A 20,685-nucleotide genomic window follows, 5' to 3' on the forward strand; every position below is an offset into this window, starting at 1 on the left:
TAATATAATCTTCCCCAGGAAAGCCTCTCTTGTCCCAGTCTCATTTAACAAAGCAAATCATTTACTTACAATTGTCCCCTCTGTGCATGGAATAAATGTTGCAAGGAGAAATCCCTTGCTTGTGTGCCTGTTTGGATTTACTTTCATCTTCTCTTGGGGTAGATTGTATTTGATTTTACCTCCAGTTTGGACGTGCTCCTGGTTGGCAGGAAAGCGTTGCTGGATAAATGTACTGGGGGCAGCTCTGCAGGCTGGGCTTGGGAACTGCCCAAGCCCTCAGTGAAGTGAAGGGGAAGTCACATTCATAGCCAGGAAGATGGGGATGGTTTGCTGTATCCCTGTGGGAGTGATTGAAATAACACACAGACAAGAAAGCTTTTCCTTGGGAATGCTGGGATAGTCTGCTATTTTTTAATCCGTACAGTACTGGTGGGTTTTACTTGAGATCCCTCTGGCCTCTCTTTAATGAGAAGGACATTTAACTTTGGAGTAGTTCAGATGCCAAGGGAGGCCTGAAGGCTCTGCAGCATCCTCAGGGGATGTTGTTTGGGTATCTGGTGCACTGTTGTCCACAAAACAAAAAATAGCCCTCTCTAAGACATGAGGAAACCAGGATGACTTTTCTGTCTTCACATTATTCCCACCAGCAGTTTTGTTCTGCCTCTCACCAGAAAACCATGGTTTGTCTCAGCTATTTGTTTCTAATAGGCAGAGCTGCTCTTGAGGAATTAGTTCATCAGTTCAGGGGCTGCATTTGCTTCTCAGTCTGTGATATGTTTCCAAGAAACGCATGCATTTTATGGGACTTAAAACATTGGTTAATGAAAGAGAGAGAGAGTTGAGATACAATTCAGCAAGACAAGATTATGCTTTTAGTGGAGCCATTTGTAATTTTAGAGTCGGGAAGGAAGAAGAAAACGTGGTGTCCTTGAGTGGTGAGAGCCTGAGTGGAGCTGGGATTAGGTGCTCTAAACTAGCAGGAGCTGCTTCCAGAGTGGGTCTGATGGAGCTCACTGCAAGCCTGGGTGATCTCAGTGCTGTTCAAGTGGCTGGGAGCAGAGGGCAGGTCTGGGACACGGGGTATATCAGCCTTTGCAGCTGGGAAATTGGGTTAATAGCAGTCATTGGTGTTAGTCCTGAGCAGTTGTCCTCAGAGTGGGCTGTAACCTGCTGGGGTGGCCATTAAGGTGGTGGCAAAGCTCCTGAAGCCAGTGTGTGCATTGCTCTGAGCTCAGCACCCAGGACAGATGATTGAGACCTTGCTGAGTCTCTGTGCTGAGGGAGCAGTGGCGGCAGGACGTGTGTCCCAGTGACCAGAGCTGCAGAGAGACATTTGCTGTTCTGTGTGTGCCGCTGACTCAGTGTCTGATGAAGTCACTCAGTGCTTTATCTAGGGCAGCTCTGGCAGCTGGGTGAGCTCTCAGGGTGAGATGCACCACGTGAGGCCACTATTGCTAAACACTGCTGCTTGTTTAGGCAGAGGATCCCAGGAGCTGCTCCCTTACCCGTTACCCCATTCCTCACTGCTGCAGTCACTGCCTGGGGAGGAGCTCCATTTACTCACTGGGGCAATAGAGCTAGGACTGCTCTTCATGGTGATTTTGCAGATGGAGCTCGTTTCTGCTCAGTAAGAGCTCCACAAAGCCCTCAGTAAAAAGGGCAGGGGTTTGGTTACAGGCTCTGGGCGCCAGCCTGGCTGTCCCAGGGGATGGGGATGGAATGGAAGTTGCTCTCGGGCAGTGGATGCCTCTTGGTCTCTCCTGGTTTCAGAGCAGCCCTTGAGCTGAGGTGCAAAATCAGGTCTGTGATGGGATGTAAGTTTAGCACATCCTTGATAACCACTGATAACTGGATTTACAAACCCTCAGCCCAGGGGAGAGAAGTCAGCACCGTTCCTGCACATTTCCAGGGCCTTTGTTTAGAGCCATAATCCATGCTCTGAACACAGACAGAACAATTGATGGGGCAACTGGTGGTAACAGGCTTCAGAGTTTTTCCTCCCCTGAAGAGAAATGGATTTCTCATGTCCTTTGTTCCTCATCTACCTCTCCCAAACAGGAGGAGAGCTGGGCCCCCTAAGCCCTGTGCAGTATCACTGCAGCCTCTCTCCAGGCAAGGCTGTAAGGAGAAGCTCTTGGATCAGTGCATTTTCCCTGCAGAAAACAGACACACTTTTGGGCAGCGTGCCTTTCAAAAGCAGCAGCTTTCAGCTAAATCTCCCTTGGACAAGTAAAAGATATTACCTTTCCTTATGAACCTCACACTGCTCATATCCTCAAACACTGGTGTTTCTTTTCAAGCTGGAGGCAGAGAATTGTTTTCTTGCCTGCTTTACCCTACTTCAACATCTTTTTCCCTGCTGTTGTGTGTTATGTTGTGTGTTATGCTTCAGTGCTGTGGTCCTGGGCTCCTGCTGCTGGGGAGAAATGAAACCTCCCCGTGCCCTCTGTGCCAGCTGGGGCTGATGCTTTTCCCCAGAAAGGTTCTCCCTTTATCTGGCTGACAGTAACCAGAGCAGCTAAAGCAGGGCTGTTTTTCCAGTCACTGCAGGCCTGGATTTGGGATTCACTGGAAAAGCTGCTGTGATGTGGCCTTGCCAGGTGTGTTCTTGGCAGAGAGGCAGGAGCTGGTTCCCAGGACCCTTGGTGGCTTCTGCATTCTTTGCAGCAAAGCCATGGACCTCGCTGAGGTAGCACAGCCAGGAGTGCAGCAGAGAGCCCCAGAGCAGGCCAGTGGTGATGTGCACAGTCCCTGTCCCTGCACACACGTGCTGCCTGTGATCTGCCTCTCAGGGATGGGGAGCATGGCACATCTGGTCAATCAGTGCCTGCTCTCCCCTCCCCAGAGCTGGAGCTTCATCCTGCCTCTCCCCTGCCATCTCTTCTTATTCCTGTTGTGCTTTCGCTGTTCTTCTTCCCATTTTTAAGGCTGCTCTCCCACCACATATGTGGTTTGCTGCTCCTTCCTATAGGATGTGAGTCAGTTGTGATCTGTGTTTAGTCCCCTTGCAAGGGCTGGCTGGCTGCACTTATGAGTGGCCTATTGCTCCAACAGGAATTCACTGACAGGGAGCCATGTAATCCCACGGGAATGGGGCTGGGTGGAGGCTTAGGAAACCTGAACCTTGCTGCCATCTGCCCTGGCAGGCTGCTGGTCACTGGGTAAGTCTCTTCCCCTTTCTCTGTCTCAGATTTCCCCATCTGTACAGGGACAATGCCACTTCCCTCTTTTGTAAAATAATTAACAACTGTGGATGGAAAAAGGCAATTAAGAAGCCATGTGTTGTTAAGAATTGGACTCTACATTGTGCAAAGGTTTTAATTTCTTCCCTTTCTGCATGAGCATTTTTGTTTTGTTACAGGCTGAAAAATGGAATAAGAAAAGTATGTGTGTGGGGGGGGTAGTCTTGGAAAAGACAGAGCTAAGGTCAGGAAATAGGTATGGCAAAACAGAAATCAGGGCAGAGGGCATTTTGCTTTCATGCATATCAATGCAGCTTTAAAAGCAATTAATTGAAAAAGGAGGAATTAACACATTTGAAATGCCTTTTTAATGATGCATTGAAGCCAGCAGCGTCCATGCCAAATTTCACACTGGCTGCCCGTTCCAGAGCCCAATTTACAATGAACTCCTGGAAGCCAGGCTGTGGGATGGAAAAGGCTCTTGGCCAGCCTGCTAACTCCTGCCCTGGCCACGGGCTGGCAGGGCACCAAGGACGGCAGAAAGGCCTTTCGGGAGCTCGGCTTCTCCTCCTTCCCTGCCCTGTGCCCGGCACCGCTGGTCCCTGGGCAAATGCGCCAGGGCAGAGCAGCAGCAGGGCTTGGAGGAGCAGTGCCACAGCTGCCAGCACAGATAGCTGGGCTGCCTGGTAAATCACCAGTTGCGTTTCTGCTCCGTGCCTTTGTTATGGGAACATCGATCTGTTGCTGGGATTAACCTCTCAGAGTTTCCAGTGGGTTGGTCTCGCAGTTATTAATGAAACTGGCTGGAACTTGTGTTGACCTTGGCAGAGGCCCCAGTTGGCTTGGAGGTAACTGGCAGAAGCATAATCTCTAATTGAGTGATGCGGGCTGGGGGAAGGGAGCGGAGGGGGCGGACACAGCCGTGCTTGAGCCGGGGGAGCGCTGCTGCTCGGACGGGATGCGGGGGAGGGAGCGGGGCTCGGCAGGCGCAGCTCACAGCTCGGTTCCGGCACCCCAGGCTCCCTCCTGCAGGAAGCAGCCCGGAATTCCAGCGCCTCCCCGTGATTTATTGCCGTGGAACAATAGCGCACGGGGGCCGGAGAATGGAACAAGCTGCGAGCGTCGGTCCCTGGGTGTGTGTCCTGCCGTAGCCTCTGAGATTGCAGCGGGATCGCTCTGGGCTCTCCCTTCCCCACGGGAGGGTGTTTTTCACTGGAGCAAAAGAGCTCTGGGCTTGTTTGTTGGGCTTTTGTGGAATGTCAGTGAGTGGGGACCAGGAGACAGCACGGCTCTGGTTTTCCTAGCCCTGCATCTCTGCTGGGAGAGGGGGAGATGCTGCATGGCCAGCTGTGCCCACATCTGGTGGGGAGGGGCTGGCTGCCCTGCGGGATGCCCAGGCAGAGGGATCCTGTGGAGCTGTGGTAGCACCAATGCACAGGGGACACAGCTGCCAGCACCCTCTTATCCATCCCACTCCATCCAGCTCCATCCCAGTTATCCAGAACCCAAGTGGGATGCAGAGACCTGTACCAGTGCCTGGCTTGAGCAGCCCTGTGGGAAATGAAATTCCTCAAACACTCTGCCATGAGAAGAACTTCTTGTCCTGAGGCCTGTGGGGTTCTCCACAGGCTGTGTGGCCTCCTCACCGCTCCTTGGAGGAGTGGACTTCTGCAGAAGTAGCTCTAACTCAGATCTGAGCAGTGAAATGAAACAATTTCAGCGGTTCCAAAACACCTACGTCTTTCCTGCTTTTGTCCTCCTTCCCCTGCAGAGCACAGCAGTTCTTGTTAACTCTCCTTGCAGCTGGGCTCTCCCTCTGAAGCTGAGCCAGTGGACTGGGTGTCCATCAGGAGTGAGTGGTGTGGGGTGGCTGAGTCCAGCAGCTCGAGTGGAGCTGGGCTTGTGGAGCCAGGAGGATCCTCCTGTGACGTGTTTGACACCCACCCATCTGCCATGTGCTTGCTCACACTCTCGACTTGTGCCTGATAAAAATCTGGTTGCAAAAAAAAAAACCCCTATTTGGTGGGGTGGGGAATTTACGTTAGGGGAGCAATGATTCAAAGCTATTTCTGGGAAGATGAGGGACGTGTTGGCATTCTCTGTCATTCCAAACATATTTAAAAGCTGAAATATTTGCGTTGTTCACGTTGCCACAGCCCAAACACTTCTGGCTGGATTTTCCCCCCTGCTTTCCTCCCTGCTCTGAAGATAATTTCCAGATTATGGGAGGATGGGATGAGTGTCAGTGTGTCAAGCCCTGCTCAGCTGTGTGTGAGCACATATTTTTGGGAGTGTGTGCCTGTGCAAGCAGAGTGGCTCTCCTGCATGCCTGGCAGTCCATGCCATTGCCCATTGCCCAGGATGGCTGCAGGGGCTGGTCAGCAGCCCGTGCCATGCACCAGTGTGGAAGCCAGGGGAGCAGCCTGAGGACTGTTGTATCTGGAATCTCAATCCTATGCATGGATTTGTGCTGGATTCGTTTGAGAAACAGATGCTTTTGGGCGTTGCGTAGTCCTTGTGAGATGTTTGGCTCCTCCATCTGGACCTGGGCTGAGGGGCGAAGGAAAGGAGCACCGTGATTGCCAGACCACTGGCTTTATTCCATTTCTCAGCTGAAGCTCCTGTGGCCAAAGGACTGAACTGTGGTCTGAGAGACTCGGGTATGGCAGGAAAAGCCCTCAAAGGCTGCAGGAACATTCCAGAGGCAGGATGGAAAAACCTCTGACCCTTCCCTGAGCTGCCTGGCTCCCCCTGCCCTGTCTGCCCCAGCCTGCAGTGGCCACAGGCAGCAGGGCCAGGGCTCACTGCAGCTGGAAAACCCACAGGAGAACTGATGGTGCCTCAAGCAGAGGTTGTTTCACACTTCAGCTCGTTTGTGGTGATTGACATCCCAAACAACCTTTTAAATTGCCTTTCAAGCCACAGCGGTGGCGAAGGACGGTGTGATAAGGCTGGCTGCTTCTCAGGAACCTGCTTCATCATTTGCATAATTGGACTTTACTGTTGCACTCAGTCAATATTACAAGGCTCGTGCAGTGCCACATCTCACCTGATCTGCTGGAGGGAAAGTCAGTCCCCTGACTTTGTGTGCCTCACCCCTGTAATTGGAAGAAATATTTCTGGCTCTGTGCTTGCAGTAGGCAGTGTGCTGAGCTGGCTGTGCTGTGTGCATTCATGGGGATTTTTCTTCTCCATCTAGGAAGTGTTTGCACATGCTGTTTGTATCTGTTTTATCTGATAGCAAGAAATTTAATTGTCCTGGAGATGCAGGAGAGAGGAGAGCTAGTTTGCTACTTTGGCTGTCCTCAGGTGGGACTTGGGAAATAATGTTGGTATGGCAGGAACTGATGCTGGGCTCCAGAGCATGAGGATGGTGTGGGGTGAGGATTGGGTGTGCCAGCCACCATTTTTACCTGTGCTCAAGTGGTTGTGTTCATTTGTGTTAAACAGAACCCCTCTCCTGGAATGAAAGTCAAGGGAAGAGTTTGGTCCTGGTAGCAAGAAGGACATCCCAGCTGTTTTTTTCCTCTCTTGCAGTCTCTTCCTGATCTGTTTTCTTCTTTTCCCTCATGTTCTGGGTAGGGATGTGGGTGCTGCTGGGCAGGGAGCGTTGCTCCAGCTCCCCCAGATCCCGGCACGCTCTGGGATGGGCTGTGTGGGATCTGTCCCGTTAGTGCAGGTGCCCAAGCAGCAGGAGGTTGTTGCCAATTTGGAAGCACATACATCTCACAGATGAATGCTCCTCCCTCCTTGTTCAGCATCCTGCATGCCCTTCCTGCCCAAGGGGCTTCCTGGGAACAACTTGAGTGATTTTTCCATGGACGTACAGCGCTGAGCACATTTTTGGCACTGTACCTCTCCCTGGCTGGGCAGTGCAGCCCATCAGCAGTCCTGAGTCACACAATGAAAGGCAGTGAGTTGTGACACCCCTCAGACTGATTCTGGGTGCTGTGTTTTGAGGAGGAGGAGGGTATTTCATGCTAATACCTTCCTTCCCAGCGTGGGGTGGAAGCTGTGGAGGAGATGCAACAGCAATCAATGGTGTTTGCCTGCTGCTGCTGGAGGGGATGGAGTGGGGGAGTGATTTCAGAGATGGATTTGGCAGAGATGAGGTGCTGCTCTTTGTGCCTGTGGTGATGGAGCTGTAATAACATATTGAACATGGCAACAGCCCTTGCTAAAGCTCTGTGACTTCACGTTCGTGCTTCATGGAGCTTCATCTCCTAACAACACCCTCAGCATCCATAACAAGAGAGGAGCTGTCGAGTGCCAAAGGGCCTAGTTAAAATCACTCGCTGAAAACCTCCTTTCTTTTTGGACCTAAACTTGCTTTTTAAACAGAAAAGCTCCTTGGCTGTGTTCTAGGCAGAGCACATTGAGGGTTTTTGGCTCCCCCGTGCTGCATGGGGGGCTGGGGGTGCTGGACGCTGGTGTGTGTCAGGAATGCTGGCTGCGTGCTCAGGGAGCAGAGAGGGGTTGTTTTAGGACAAGCTGACAGGCCCTTGGCTTGTTCTGCTGCTCTCGAAAAATGTAATTCTAATTCTTGGCACCTTTTTCCAGGAGGATAAGGAGCGAGAGCACAGTGGAGCCTGTTCCCTCTGTCCTTGGAAATGGGCTTTTACCCAGCAGCAGAGCTGGCTCGTGTGCTCTGTCCTACCCCAGGTTTGGTGGAGCAAAAGGAGGAGTTAGTGGGGGAGAATCAGTGTGGGATGAAATGACCTGAGCCACCTCCTTGCAGTCCTCACCTCTGTCTAGTTGCTCTTTGGTCATCTCAGCGCTCTGACAGAGCATTTTCTGCAGGTGCCAGTGTTCTGCCTGGGTTCTGCTTGCCTTCATCTGGCTTAATCCTGCCCCTGGGAGGAAGAAGCTCCCTGTCCTGTGGCAGTGCCAGGCAGGAGAGGAGGAGATGGGCAGTGCCTGTGGTGTTTCCCAGTGCTCTGCTGCATGCTGAGGGATCCACCCAGGGCTGCAGAGCCCGTGCCATCCTGCAGCACATGCCCACAGTGGATTTCTCTGCTGCCATGGCACTGCATCCCTTCCTCTGCCTGCCCAGCAATGCTTCTAGGCTTGACTCTGGTCATTGCCCCAACAGGGCCTGATTTCTCTCCTCCTGTGCTGTTCCTGAGGCGCAGCAGTGATCCTTTCTGCCTTCTCATCTCCACTTTGGACACTGTTGTTCCCATGACTGCTTAAAAAAGAGCCATTGCCTCGTGCAGATCAAGCTGTCCCACGTGGTGACGTGACCAAACCAAGCACAGGCTTTTATTTCAAGCAGGTTTTCAGCCCTGTGTTATTTTATTTCATGCCAGCCATCTCAGGTATGATGTAGAACAGATTGCCCCCAGCAGCTAATGTGTTTCTGCCTCAGCAGCAGACAGAGTGGCAGATGTAAACACAGGAACATTGCTGGCTTTCAAACACTAAAAACTCCCAAAGAATAGGCAGGTATGTATATATAAATATATACAGTGCATTATATGAAAGGATTTCACTATATTTGGAGAGAGATTTGTAAATTCGTGAAATCGTGTGTGTATATTTTCTGTAGGTTTTTAGGTAAATGAAAAGCCTACATTTTTGATATATCTATATATTTATGTATGCTGCCTCCTATTCTTGTAAGCTGTTTTTTCAAAGGCTTCTTCTAGCCTTGTTCAGTGATTCTGCCTTCAGCTGCCACAAAGAGAAAGACTCCCAGTCTCGAGCAAAGCTAAATATTGATTTGAGTCAATCTGGGTGCACTTGGAGACATCACTAGTGTTCATGAATGCAGCATAATCGCTGATTGGAGTGGGGAAATTTCATCATAAAGGCCCCAAAAGGGAGGTTTATTATTGCTTTCTTCCAAATGCCTGAATTTTATTAGCTTCAGTCATTCTTGGCAGGGCAGTGGAATGGGATTTTATAGTTAGCAAAGGAAAAGTAAACACAGTAATCATTTCACAGCCCTGTGCCTGCCAAACCAAGATGGAAATTCCAGCCTTGGTGGGAAGCTGCTGCTTTGCTAACAGATAATAACAAATTCACTGTGGGCTTATTCTTGCTATGGGAGCTGAGGTGTTCAGGTTTCTGTGTAATTCCCTGGTCTGGGGAAGCAGAGGTGCTTCATGGTTTGCTGCAGGAACAGGCTGGGAGAGGTTTGTGGTTGGAGCAGCTCCCACAGCCATTCACAGGTACAAGTGGGGTTTCTGCTCTGGGCCTTTGGGAACTGCTCTGTCCCGTGCTCTTGTGGTATTTGGTTTTTCCATGGTCAGTCTTGCTCTGATGGCAGAGCTGAGTGATGCTGAAGGTGTGACGGATTTGAGACACCCTGATGCTCCCAACACCCTGAGCCCATCTCTGCTGCTGAATGGGGGCAGAGTTATTATGGCATAAAAATCTCCACATAAACCCAACACACCCATGTAAGGTTTATATTGCATGTTTTCCTGGGCTTGTTGAGGTGCAGGGCTTGGCTGCCAGCTGAGATCTGGAGCAGCAGATCCTGCTGTGTTTCTTCCCACCGTCCTGCCCCATCCAGGGGATGCTGTTTGTGTTTCCTCCCACCATCCTGCCCCATGGGCTGGGGATGGCTGGCACTGCAGAATGCCACCTGATGGAAAACCAGGCAGAGCAGCAAAGCAAAATGCTCCTCAAACAAGCAAAATGCTCCTCAAACAAGTGGCCAGTGTCGAGGCAGCCCCTTCCACGTGTCTGCACAATTACTAGAACAATGAAGCATTGAGCATTGGGCTCTGATGGATGGTGCAGCTGACAGTCTGTGCACCACCCGTGCTCCTGTCAGCACTGGGATGCTGGGGCTGTGTCCCACATCCCTGCTTGTGTCCCAGAGCTGTTGTGGGGTGTTTGGGACGGTCACTGGATGTGCTCTGTGTCCCACATCCCTGCTGTGTGTGTCCCAGAGCTGTTGTGGGGTGTTTGGGACGGTCACTGGATGTGCTCTGTGTCCCACATCCCTGCTTGTGTCCCAGAGCTGTTGTGGGGTGTTTGGGACGGTCACTGGATGTGCTTTGTGCAGCCTTGGGGGATTCCTCAGGCAGTGGAGAGGCAGCAGAGGTGTTGTCCCCACTGTGTCCCTCATGGTTTTACAGCTCAGAGGTATTTGATGTCCTGCCTCCTCTACCTGAGAGCACAGGCAGTGTTGGTGACCCTGGGACACTGGAGCGAGGTGGTGACAGCAGCTGGCAGGCACAGCTCGCTGGGTTCCGTTGGAGCAGTTACTTCAGTTTGGGGAGGTGACACAGTTGGAGTGGGAGCTGCTGGGCTGAACATCAGCCAGGACATCACCCTGGGACTCACCATCCTGTGCTGTGAGTCTGGGGAGCCTTGTTGGGAACCCTGGCTTGCTGCAATGGCTCTTGCATGCAAGAGGAGGTCTGGGCTGTCCCACAACACAGCTCAGCTGCTGCTCAAACCATTTTAGATCTTGTTTGCATTTCCTTTTTCCATCAATCTCCTCCTCAGTAGGCAGCTCAGTCTCTGGGATTTGGGTAAAATAATTATGGGTGATGGTTGTGAGAAAAGGAGTGTGAGCTGCCTTTCAGTGTATCTCACTTGCAGCAGTAGTGGTTAAATAGAGCTGTCTTCAATCAAACCCTCTAAATTTGATTCCCCTTCAAGCCAGCTTCCCAATATTGATGTTGTGTGCCATCCTGATTAACTCCCAGCCAAACCCTGCTTCCCAGGGCTGCCCTGTGTGCATCCCGCTGGGATGTGTGTGCTGAGGAGTCCCTGCTCCTCCTCGGCCTCCTGCCTCCTCCCTGGCAAGAGGAGGAAATTTGAATGTTTCTGAAGAGCAACATTTCCATTTCAAAAGCTGTTCGTTCAAGTGCGTCTGGAGTGGGATTTCTCTCCCCCACTCCTCTCTGAATGGGAGCTTTAGAAGTCTCATTTCCTCTGCTTGATAACACCAGGCTGAGAAGGGCTTTTGTCTTTTCATTTCCCCTCAATTTTTTATTTTTAAATCAGTGAGGTTTGGAGAAGCTGCCGTGGTGGATTTTCCCTCCTCCTCCTCCCCCCATCTTTGCCCATGTGCTGGAGGATGCACCTGGCATCACCCAATGAAGGAAGGAGCTGGGGCTTCCTGGGGCACAGCCCACCTGGGAGCGCCCTGTCAGTGCTCCTGGGAGCAGGGCAGGAGGGTTTGCTGTCCTGTCAGATCTCCTGGGAGCACAGGAGGAGGTTTGCTGTCCTGTCCATGCTATGGAGCTCCTGGGAGCACAGGAGGAGGTTTGCTGTCCTGTCAGAGCTCCTGGGAGCACAGGACGCGGTTTGCTGTGGCTGCAGTCCTGCTCACTGGTTGCCTGCCTGCATTTTTGGCTGATGTAGCTTTTCCAGTTGGTGTGAAATTGTATTTTTATGGGATGCTCAGCAGAGAGCAGATGTGGTGCCCAGCTCCCACTTGTGCAGGACTGATGGGTGTGGATGTAGGCACTGTCCCAGCAGTGCAGTGGCATTTGTGCTGTTCACTGGAGTATTGCATGGGTATAAAAAGGGATTTCTATTCTGCAGAAGCCTTTTTACAGCTCTTGAGCTTGCTTTTCACATGGCACCTAGGCCTGGAGGACTTTCAATGAGCTTGATTGGCCGCTGGGACTATTCCAGCACCTTCTCTGAGGGAAATTGCCTGCTGGGATTAACATGGACCTTGATGCTTCATCCCTGCCTGTTGACGTGCTGGGAAGGCTCAGAACTTGCTTTACTGCATGTGGTAATTGAAAGAGGATGAGTGGTATTGAAAAACAAAAAAAATTGGGAGACTGAAGCTTTTAAAGGCACAAATGCAGAAAGAGGCTCTGGTGGTGATTCAGAGATGCTGTGAAAGCTGCCCAAAATGGGCTGACCCCAGGGAGGGCAGGGGAGGTTTGAGCCCCAGCAAGGAGGAGCCATGAGCTCCCCATTGCCTTTAAAGTGCTGTTCTGCAGCCGGGGGTGACCCCACTGCCTGGCTGAGTGCCAAATTGGGCAATTAAAAATTTCCCTCCCTGCCTTGGCACGTCGTGCAATCACAGTTTGCTCCTTTTTAGGAGGTTTCAAACGTGAGCTCGTGTGTGCAGTGTCAGCACGGGTGGCTGCTGGCTGAACAAATTACAGAAAGAGCACTAAAGTTGCAGATGGAGGAGTGGAAGGGTTTGAGATTTTGTCCTCCCCTTGTGTTTGCTGTAGCTGCCCCTCTGATGGAACCTAGGACAGGCTCTGCTTGTGCTGAGCACCTCAGGCTGCACTGCTCCATCCAGGCTTTCTGTACCTGCCCAAACCATGCGTTTATTCACAGCTCTGCTGGGGCACTTGCTGTTGGCCTGGAATGCTCCACACGTGCCAGCATCTCTTCCATCTCAGCCTTTTCCTTCCCTTTGCAGAAGTGCAATATCTTTCTGCAGCTTCCCAGAACCAGGACCTCACTCTGCTTGCCTGCTCAGCTCCAAGTCATTCCCCTAAGGCAAGCACCAAGATGAGATTTTTATTAGTTTTTTTCCTTTGGCTTGGACACTTTTTCAGTGTTAACAAAAGGCAAATCGCTGGCAGAGAGTCTTACCAGATGTATCAACTGTACTGAAGATGCTCAAAGAAAAAGTTCCCAGAATCTTTCTGAATGTTGCAGAAAGGCATATTTTCTTGTAAACTTGTTCTTGGAAGTGACAGAGTTGTTTTGGCTGAGATTCCCTGTTTAGGGGGAAAAAAAAAGAAAAAAGGAAAAAAAGAGTGGAAGTGCCTAAAGCCGATATTCAGCATGGAAAATTTCAGTCCAGACAGTTACTGTTTGAACAAACTCAAAGTCAGCTGAAAATCAGGGATGCAGAATAGGCAGTGGTGGGGAATTCTTAATGAGAGGTGGAGCAATTAGCTCCTCGTGGTAATGAGTGGATGGGTAGGTGAGAATCCATCACTGCTGTAAGTCAGTGGGGAGCGCTGGCATTCAGTGCAATTATTATCCACTAATGGGGAGAGCAGGGAGGGAATGAGAGGCACAGCATCCATTTGCCGGGTAATGCCTTTGGCGGCGCTGGGAGTTTGCCTGAGTCAGGATTTCCGAATTTGACCCGTTCTTTTGGGCTGTCTCTGAGCCCGTGAAGGTGTTTGCTGTAGAATTGTGCAGTGTGAGATCCAGAGGCAGCAGCTGCTCACTGAACACCACGGAGCGGCTCCTTCGAGCACGAGTGAGTTTTGTAAAACCAGATACAAGCTTTGGTTACTGCATTTACTGAGGCTCTGGCTGGCAAGGTTTTACCACCCTCGTAAATCTGCCGGGCAGGGGAGGCAGGAGGGAGGGGTCAGCATTTGGGACTGGTTTTGCAATTAAATTGCTTCAAGCTGTTGAAACATTGGGGGAAGTTTTTTGACCTACTTTCGTGCAGGCTTTAGAAATTGTTGGGATGTTTTCTGCTCTGTCTGCGTGGAATTCAGCTGGGTTACAGAGGAAAGGAATTTCGTGGGCCTGCTCGTAAAGTCAGATCTATTTAAAAAAAAAAAAAATTAAATTAAAAAAAAAAAAAAACAAAAAACTCGGCTTTGTCTTCAGACAGCTCCTTGGTCTCCAGCTCCATGAATTCCTATGAGAGCATGTAGTGAGTGAGAGAGATTCCTTGTTTTGCACATGCCATGGAGAGTGGGGATGGAGGATGCTGCCTTGGTCCCACACCTGGCATCCCTTGGGAGCACTCTTGGCCTTGCAGGGGAACACCCAGGTGCTCCCCAGAGCACACTCAGGTCTCCATCCCGTTCTGGCAGCCCAGCAAGAGCCCAGCAGAATTTAAGAATTCAAACCTCATTTGGAGGGCCAGGCAGCAGAAAGAGCCGTTAGCACAGCAGATGGCCAGGAACAAAGGAATTGCAGTAACTCGATGTACTTTTCACTGCTCAGACTCCCTGACTTTTTGTACTCGTGCACCTCCCCGGGGAAAGGAGACATTAATTTTCAGCTCCATAACTTTTCCCCTCTGTCAGTGCTGTCATGCTGGGGCTTAAGATATGTCAGAATGTGTTGGACACTTTTCCAATTAAAAAACCAAATTCCTTCAGTCTGTATTTGGCTCACTTAGGAGTTTTATATGTGTGTTTTTACCTAAAAACCTGACTGGGGTGTTGCTTTCCTGCCTGGTTCTCATCCCAGGGAGTGTGGGAAGCCCTGGGGGCTCAGAGTGTGATGCTGCTCATCCCTGGGCTCCTGGGCAGGGAGGATGAGCTGCTGGCTCTGCAGTCCCCACATGGATGGGGCTTTGGGAGGGATGTTGGCTGGGGCAGTGCTGGAATGTTCTCTGGCTGTGCTGCCATGGGAGGCTCAGGTGGTGGAGGCATCCCCACAAGGAGATCCCCAAGTTCATGTGAGGTTTGTTTTGGGATTAATTTGAGCACAAATTGAGTGGCCCCAGCCTGTCCTCCCTGCTTTGGCAATCTCCTCCAGCCCTGAGGACAGGAGATGTGTGAGTGGGCAGGAGTGGAAGATAACACCTCTTAATCCCTCCTGGTGCTGCAGCAGGAAATGCTACTGCTGGCTGATAATTAGAAAGTGAACAGACTGTGGAAGAGATGATGTTGGCATCCCTAAATCTCTGTCCTGGGCTTGGGGGAACATCACTAATGATCTGGATTAGAGAGGCCTGGGCTCAGGGAGGATGATATGTAGGGCAAACACGGAGCGCTGAGACCCTGAGCTCAGCCAGGCAGGCAGCTCTGCTCTCCTGGGACACACTGCTGGGCTCTGGAGCTTTGGGAGCTCCAGCTGATGCAGTCAGGGGATCAGCAAGGTCAAAATGCACTTTGCAGTGAGATTCAGGTGCAGATGGAGCGGAGCTCCCCATGTGCTGTCTCCTGAGGGCTGAAAAAATGACCCTGCAGGAACACTGGGCTGCATCCAGCTGTAGGTGCTGAGCTGAAATGGGGCTCAGACATGTTTTTAAATCCATCCACATCACATGACTTCTCTGTGAGTATCTCAAGCTGGGTCAGTAATGCAAAATAAGCAGGTGGAGATGGGCTGGGGCAGGTTCCACTGTGTCCTGGGACCACACTTGGGGCTCCCAATGAAATTTTTTCTTGTGACCCCAATGTTGGTGTGTTTGAAGGCTGGGACAAATTCACCTAGAGCCTTACTTGCTCTTCAAGGCATCAATAGGCAGTTGGCTTATCCTCTTCCTTCCTCTCTTTTCTGCATGTATTTGAAGTCATTGCTTACTAGTGAATAGCAGGCTTGCTCCGTTAGCTGTGTTGGGAATTTTTATTCCTAAGCATGTAGAAGAAACCCACCCCAAAGTCTGGCCTTGCTCTTTGACAACCTCCTCAGTGATAATTGTTTTCTTCAGTGCCAGCACCTCCTCTTGCTGCAGGGAGGTTTGTGCAGCCTCTGCCCCCCTCACACCCACCCTTGTTATCATATAAATCACAAAACAAGGCCAGGGATAAACAGGAGCTGCAGTAGCTGTTAGCCATGTGTAAAAACAAATCACATGGAAACAGTATAATTACTGAGAAAATATCAACTTGAGTAATGCAGTAATTGTTTTCTTCCCTCCAGCAGATTTATTCCACCTCTCCTGGCTGTTGCTGGTTGGGAAGTCTGTGACTTCACGATAATAAGGAGAATTTCACATTTCACACTGCACTTGCTCAGGGTATGACACTGTCTAGAGCAGGGGAATATATTTTGAGGGTTTCTTGAGAGCTGTAGGAAGCAGAGCACTGGTTGAAATCTCTCTGACCATGGGGGTCTTGCCCATGCTCTGAGCAGACTCTGGTCTTGGCACACCTCTTTTCAAGCCACTTTTGTGGTTTATAAGGGCTTCTTTATGCCTTGCATAAATCCATGAGCTCTGCTTTTTGGATGTCAGCGCTGCACAGACGAGATTTTTGTTTTTTCCTTCTTTTTGCTGCTTGTCATTTTGTGGATTTATTGAGGTGCTTGTGACATGACAGTGCCCAGTATGTGAGGGCCAAGGACTTTGCCTCTCTCTATTGCTGTAATCATCTCCTAGTACCAGATGATGATGATGATGTTTGTGCTGTGACTTGCAGCTATTTCCCTTACTCAGCTTTGCTGCTCTTTTCCTTCACATTCCACAAGGTAAAAAGATAAAAATGTATCAGGACCCAGGTTCCCAAGGTGTTTTGTTCCAAGTAGGAGTTTAAAGATGCCCTGTCCTGCACATTGGCAGACAAGAGGAAGTGTCATTTGTTTCATGTGCACAGTGAGGAGCCTTTCTCTCCTGCATTTTTGGCAGGTAGCTTCCTTTCCTTTAGAAAAACCTACCCACTGCCACTTCCCCTTCCTGTGCCTTAATCTGAACAAGATTTCATGAACAGCTAATTTATCTTTTGCTTTTTGTGGTTGTCCTGCTCCTCTTGACTTGAAAAAAAACCAAAACCACAAAAAAAACCCCAGTTGTGGAGATCACAAAGCCTTCCCATGTCAGCAGACTGACCATTTTTGATGTCTAATGCTGGGAAGTAAAACAAGACAGGATCTTCTCTTCAGGATTCTTCAGAAAGCTCTCAAGTCCTTCTAGCTTCTCTTCTGGATGGATGCTGGACACAACCAGCTTAGCCTTGTGGTGCCTTTGTGCTCCTGGGTGGATGGGCTGAGGCAGGACAGTGGGAGCACAGAACAGTGTTGGCTTTCTGAGGGCTGCAGTAATGAAGGTGGCAGAGTTGTGTGAGCTCCTTGCCTTGTTTGCCTGCCCCATCCCTCCCTCCCTCCCCTCGCAGCAGCTGCCCTGTGCTGCCTGCCCAGCCTGGCACTGGTTTAGGGTTACCACTGGAGACACTGCTCCTCTCCTCCCCCTCCAGGAAAAGAAATCCATCCACTCACTAAGCAAATTAATAGATAGACTTTTAATTAAGGCTCTGGGTGGCTGCCAGAGAGGAGCATCCTGGGTCAGGGCAGGCTGGTGCTGTGCTGTGATCCCATCTGTGTGGTGGTGGCTGTTCAGCAGCTGCCTCAGCCCAGGTGTGCTCACCTGTGGTGGGCAGGCTCATCAGGCAGCTTCCCTCTGCCCTGGGTCATTATTGCTGCTCCCTGTCATGGCCATGGAGGTTTTGCTGGTCTCTCCAGTCTCTCTGACTTGAAGGGTCTTGTTGAGCTGAGAGCTTCTTCACCTGGAATTTGAAAAATATCAGTTTGTTGTTGTTTTTATCTTGACTCACCTATCCCCTTTTTCTCCATATTTGTGTGGATGCATTCAACATCCAACACTCAGAGTATCCCCAGGGTTTGGAAAGAGATGGAGAAAGACAGCCATGAAGGAGCTAGGAGCCTGCTTTCCTCCCAAGGGCTGCCCTCCCAGCCCCTTTCCTTCAGCATGGTTCATGCTGCTCTTGTCTCTGTGGCACAAGGAAGATGTGACTGTGGTGTCTCATTTTTGCCTTGAGCCCTCTGAAGGGACAGTGGTGCTGAGAGCTCCTGAATATGGATGGTTTATTGATCCTGTGAGAACATGAGCAGCTCTCAAGGTGGTGGGAGCCACTGAGGCTTTGTCAGGAGGAAGAGCTGCTGTCGTGTCCCTGGGAGAATAACCTGGTTGTCTTTGGAGCTGCTGGAGGTTGTGGAGCCCTGTGGTGATGTGATCTGACAGCTGGTACTCCCTCGTCTAGCAGGTTTTTTTGAGGGTTCTGTGCATCTCAGGAGGCTGGGAACGGGCCAGGGAGCTGTGGGAGGATGAGAGAAGGATCCAGAGTCTCCTGGGAGAGAGCTGATGTGTTGTTTGACCCCTGGCAGGAGCGTGGCCTGCCTGGCAAGCTGGAGCCCGTGTCCCCCGTGAGCCCCGCGCACGGCGAGGCCGAGCTGGATCTGCTGCCGGCGCGGCTCTCCAAGGAGGAGCTCATCCAGAACATGGACCGCGTGGACCGCGAGATCACCATGGTGGAGCAGCAGATCTCCAAGCTGAAGAAGAAGCAGGTAGGAGGCCGTGGTGTGGAGGGGAGCACGTGTCCTCGCTTCTGCATGCTGCCACAGGGCCCGTCCTTGTCCCTGCATGGCCACAGCAGGGGAAGTGGCAGTGCCAGTGCACAGGATCAGCTGTGTCCCTGCTGTGACATGCGTGGTGGCTGCTGTGCCTGCAGTCTGGAGCTGCTGGTCACACGATGCTTTGAAACCCAGCTCGTGGCTCTGTGCATGTGAGAGAACCTAAAAGAGAGAAAAATGTGTCCTCAGTGCCTTGGCAGCGGATGTGCAGGTGGTGAGCAGCAGAGCTGGAAGCACAGCATGGCTTGTCCGAGTCATTGGACAGCCCAGTGCAGCACCAGGTCCTTTATTTCTCTTTATTTCTCCTTTCCAGCAATTGTCTCTCCCCAGTGCTGCTGTTGCTGCCAGTGTTCAGTGCTGGGCTGTTCAGACATTGCTGCAATGACCAAATGGCCCTTCCAGTGCATCCAGTCCCCTTCCCTGGGGCTTGCCAGCTCTGCAGCCTTGAGCAGCATCTGGTGCAGCTCCAGTCAGGGCTGTGCTTGAGCAGGGATTGAATCTGATCTTCCTGGCTGCAGCTTTACCCTGCTCAGGAGCACTCCCCAGCAAAAGGATGGCCCACTCGCTGTTGGCCTGTACATAATTACCATAAACCCATTAAGAGATTAATATGACAAAACCTTCAGGGACATCTGTGAAAAAACCCACAGACTTAGAGGCTTTCACTTTTTAAAGCAAATCACTGCCTCTTTTTTTCCTGGTTGTTTTATTTTCTTTGCTTGGGATGAGTTTCTGAACTCCCTGATGGCTAATCCCAAACTGCCCAAGAGGAATGACCTTTCCCAAGGGGCTGTAACTTCAGTAGGAATTTGGGAATGGAGCAAAACCTTTACTGTTGAAGCTCCTTAGAATGAGCATGCACTTGCTCTTCCCCATCAGATCTGTATTTTCCCATACCAAACACAGTTCCTTTCTGTCCTGCAAGACAAAGCAGGAATATTTTCATTTTGTTTTCAAACAATATGGTTTAATTAATGCCAAGGAGCCTTTTTGGCATGTGTTGCTGCAGAGGTGTGTGGGCAGAAGCAGCTGTGCTGGGGGTGAGGCAGAGCCCTGTGTGCCAGCTCACGGGGCCCAGAGGAACATCTGGAGCCATGGAAACCACAGAGTTCCTCTTGCTGGTTTTGGGGTGAAGGCAGCCCTTCCCCTCTGCCACCTGGAGAGGAGACCTGGCTGCTGGCCCTTTTTTCACTCGGATTTGAGCAAAGAGATGCCAACCACAGCAATTTCCTGCTCTGGAAAAAGGCTTCCCAAATGGGCAGGGCAGGGAAGGTCCCTGTCATGGCAGCTGGGAACACTGACAGCTCTGATGATCCACTGCCTGGCTTTTCAGGGGTGCTGAGGAGCTCTGCTGGTGCTGACAGGAGCAGCATATGCTCCTCACCCTTAAAATCAAACCGTCTTCCCGTGAGGAAATGGGGTTTTTATTGTTGGCTGCTCAGTTGCTTTATTTCTTCCCTAGAAGAAGAAATTTTATGATTCTTCCTGCCCACAAAAATGCTCTGTTAAATGGGGAAGAAGGTGAAAGTGGCTGTTGGCAGTAAAAGTGTCCCCTCCCTTCCTTTGATTCTATTTTTTTTTTTAACTTTTGGCACATGGTGGCAAAGTTATATGGTAGCAAAACTGACCCCCCCACTATGGCCTCCTTCCCTATCCCAGTCCTCCAGCAGAGCTAGCACATCTGGGAAAAAGTGATTTTGGAGCAGGGGGTCCTGTCTGAGATGCTCCAGGAACGTTTTGTGCATCTGTGCATCTGAGCTGTCAGTGCAGGAGCACGAGTGAGGGAAAGCAGCGAGCCTGGAACAGAAACTGCTCCTGCAGGAACGTCAGTGGAGCAGGGGAGAAATCACATGCAGCCAGAATATCCTAATGCTTTTCCCCTCTGTCTTTGGGAGGCCTTCTCAGGGTAATTAAACACACTTGTATGGAAAGGCTGTGCAAAAAAAAAAAACAAAGCTTAAAAAAATCCCAACCAACCACAATCCACCATCTCTCTCTTTCTGGTTGTTCCATAAATGGCAGGGAAGGCTCTGCCTGGACCTTGCAAGAAGCAAAGCTGAGAAACCTTCCCCAAACCCTGCACACCCCTGGCAGGAGGCCACCTCCGTCAGCCTTCCCCCGCTCATTCATGCGCCATATGCGCTCAGATCTCTCCGAGTCCTCTCTCCCCCTCTTCCTGACAGGGAAGGATAATCCTTATGCATTTATTCCTGGCAGCAGCACCGGGCTCTGAAGGAGAAATAAACTGCTGGGCTGCTCTGTGCAGCGGCAGAGCCTGAGCCTCCCTGGGCGCCGAGCTCAGCCAAGGGCTCTCCGGGAGTACAACACTCCCACCTGGTGATGGAGGTGGAGCTGCTGGCTGGGAGAGCTCCAGCCTTTCCCCTTCCATTGCTCAGTTTCCTGTGCTCTCTTGGAAATGGTTTTCAGAGCTGCCCTGTGCCTGGAAGGCTCTGCTCTGCCCGGCCAGGTGAAGCATCCCAGTGCCCAGGTGTGTGTGTGACAGCCTTGGCTTCAGCAGGCAGGTGTCTGCAGCAAGGGAGCTGGTTCCTGC

General features: G+C 51.0%; 1 protein-coding gene across 18 annotated transcripts in view; it reads left to right on the top strand.

The window, feature by feature from the left end:
* NCOR2 (nuclear receptor corepressor 2) overlaps positions 1 to 20,685 on the top strand; it is a 290,104-nt gene that overhangs the window by 155,656 nt on the left and 113,763 nt on the right. For all 18 annotated transcript variants that reach the window (XM_064727114.1, XM_064727123.1, XM_064727117.1 and 15 more), the window contains exon 5: positions 17,889 to 18,068. In XM_064727114.1, the coding sequence (XP_064583184.1) occupies positions 17,889 to 18,068 (180 nt within the window). The remainder of the gene's footprint in view (positions 1 to 17,888; positions 18,069 to 20,685) is intronic.

Source organism: Zonotrichia leucophrys, chromosome 15, assembly GCF_028769735.1.
Source record: "Zonotrichia leucophrys gambelii isolate GWCS_2022_RI chromosome 15, RI_Zleu_2.0, whole genome shotgun sequence".
In the NCBI taxonomy this organism is placed as follows: Eukaryota; Metazoa; Chordata; class Aves; order Passeriformes; family Passerellidae; genus Zonotrichia; species Zonotrichia leucophrys.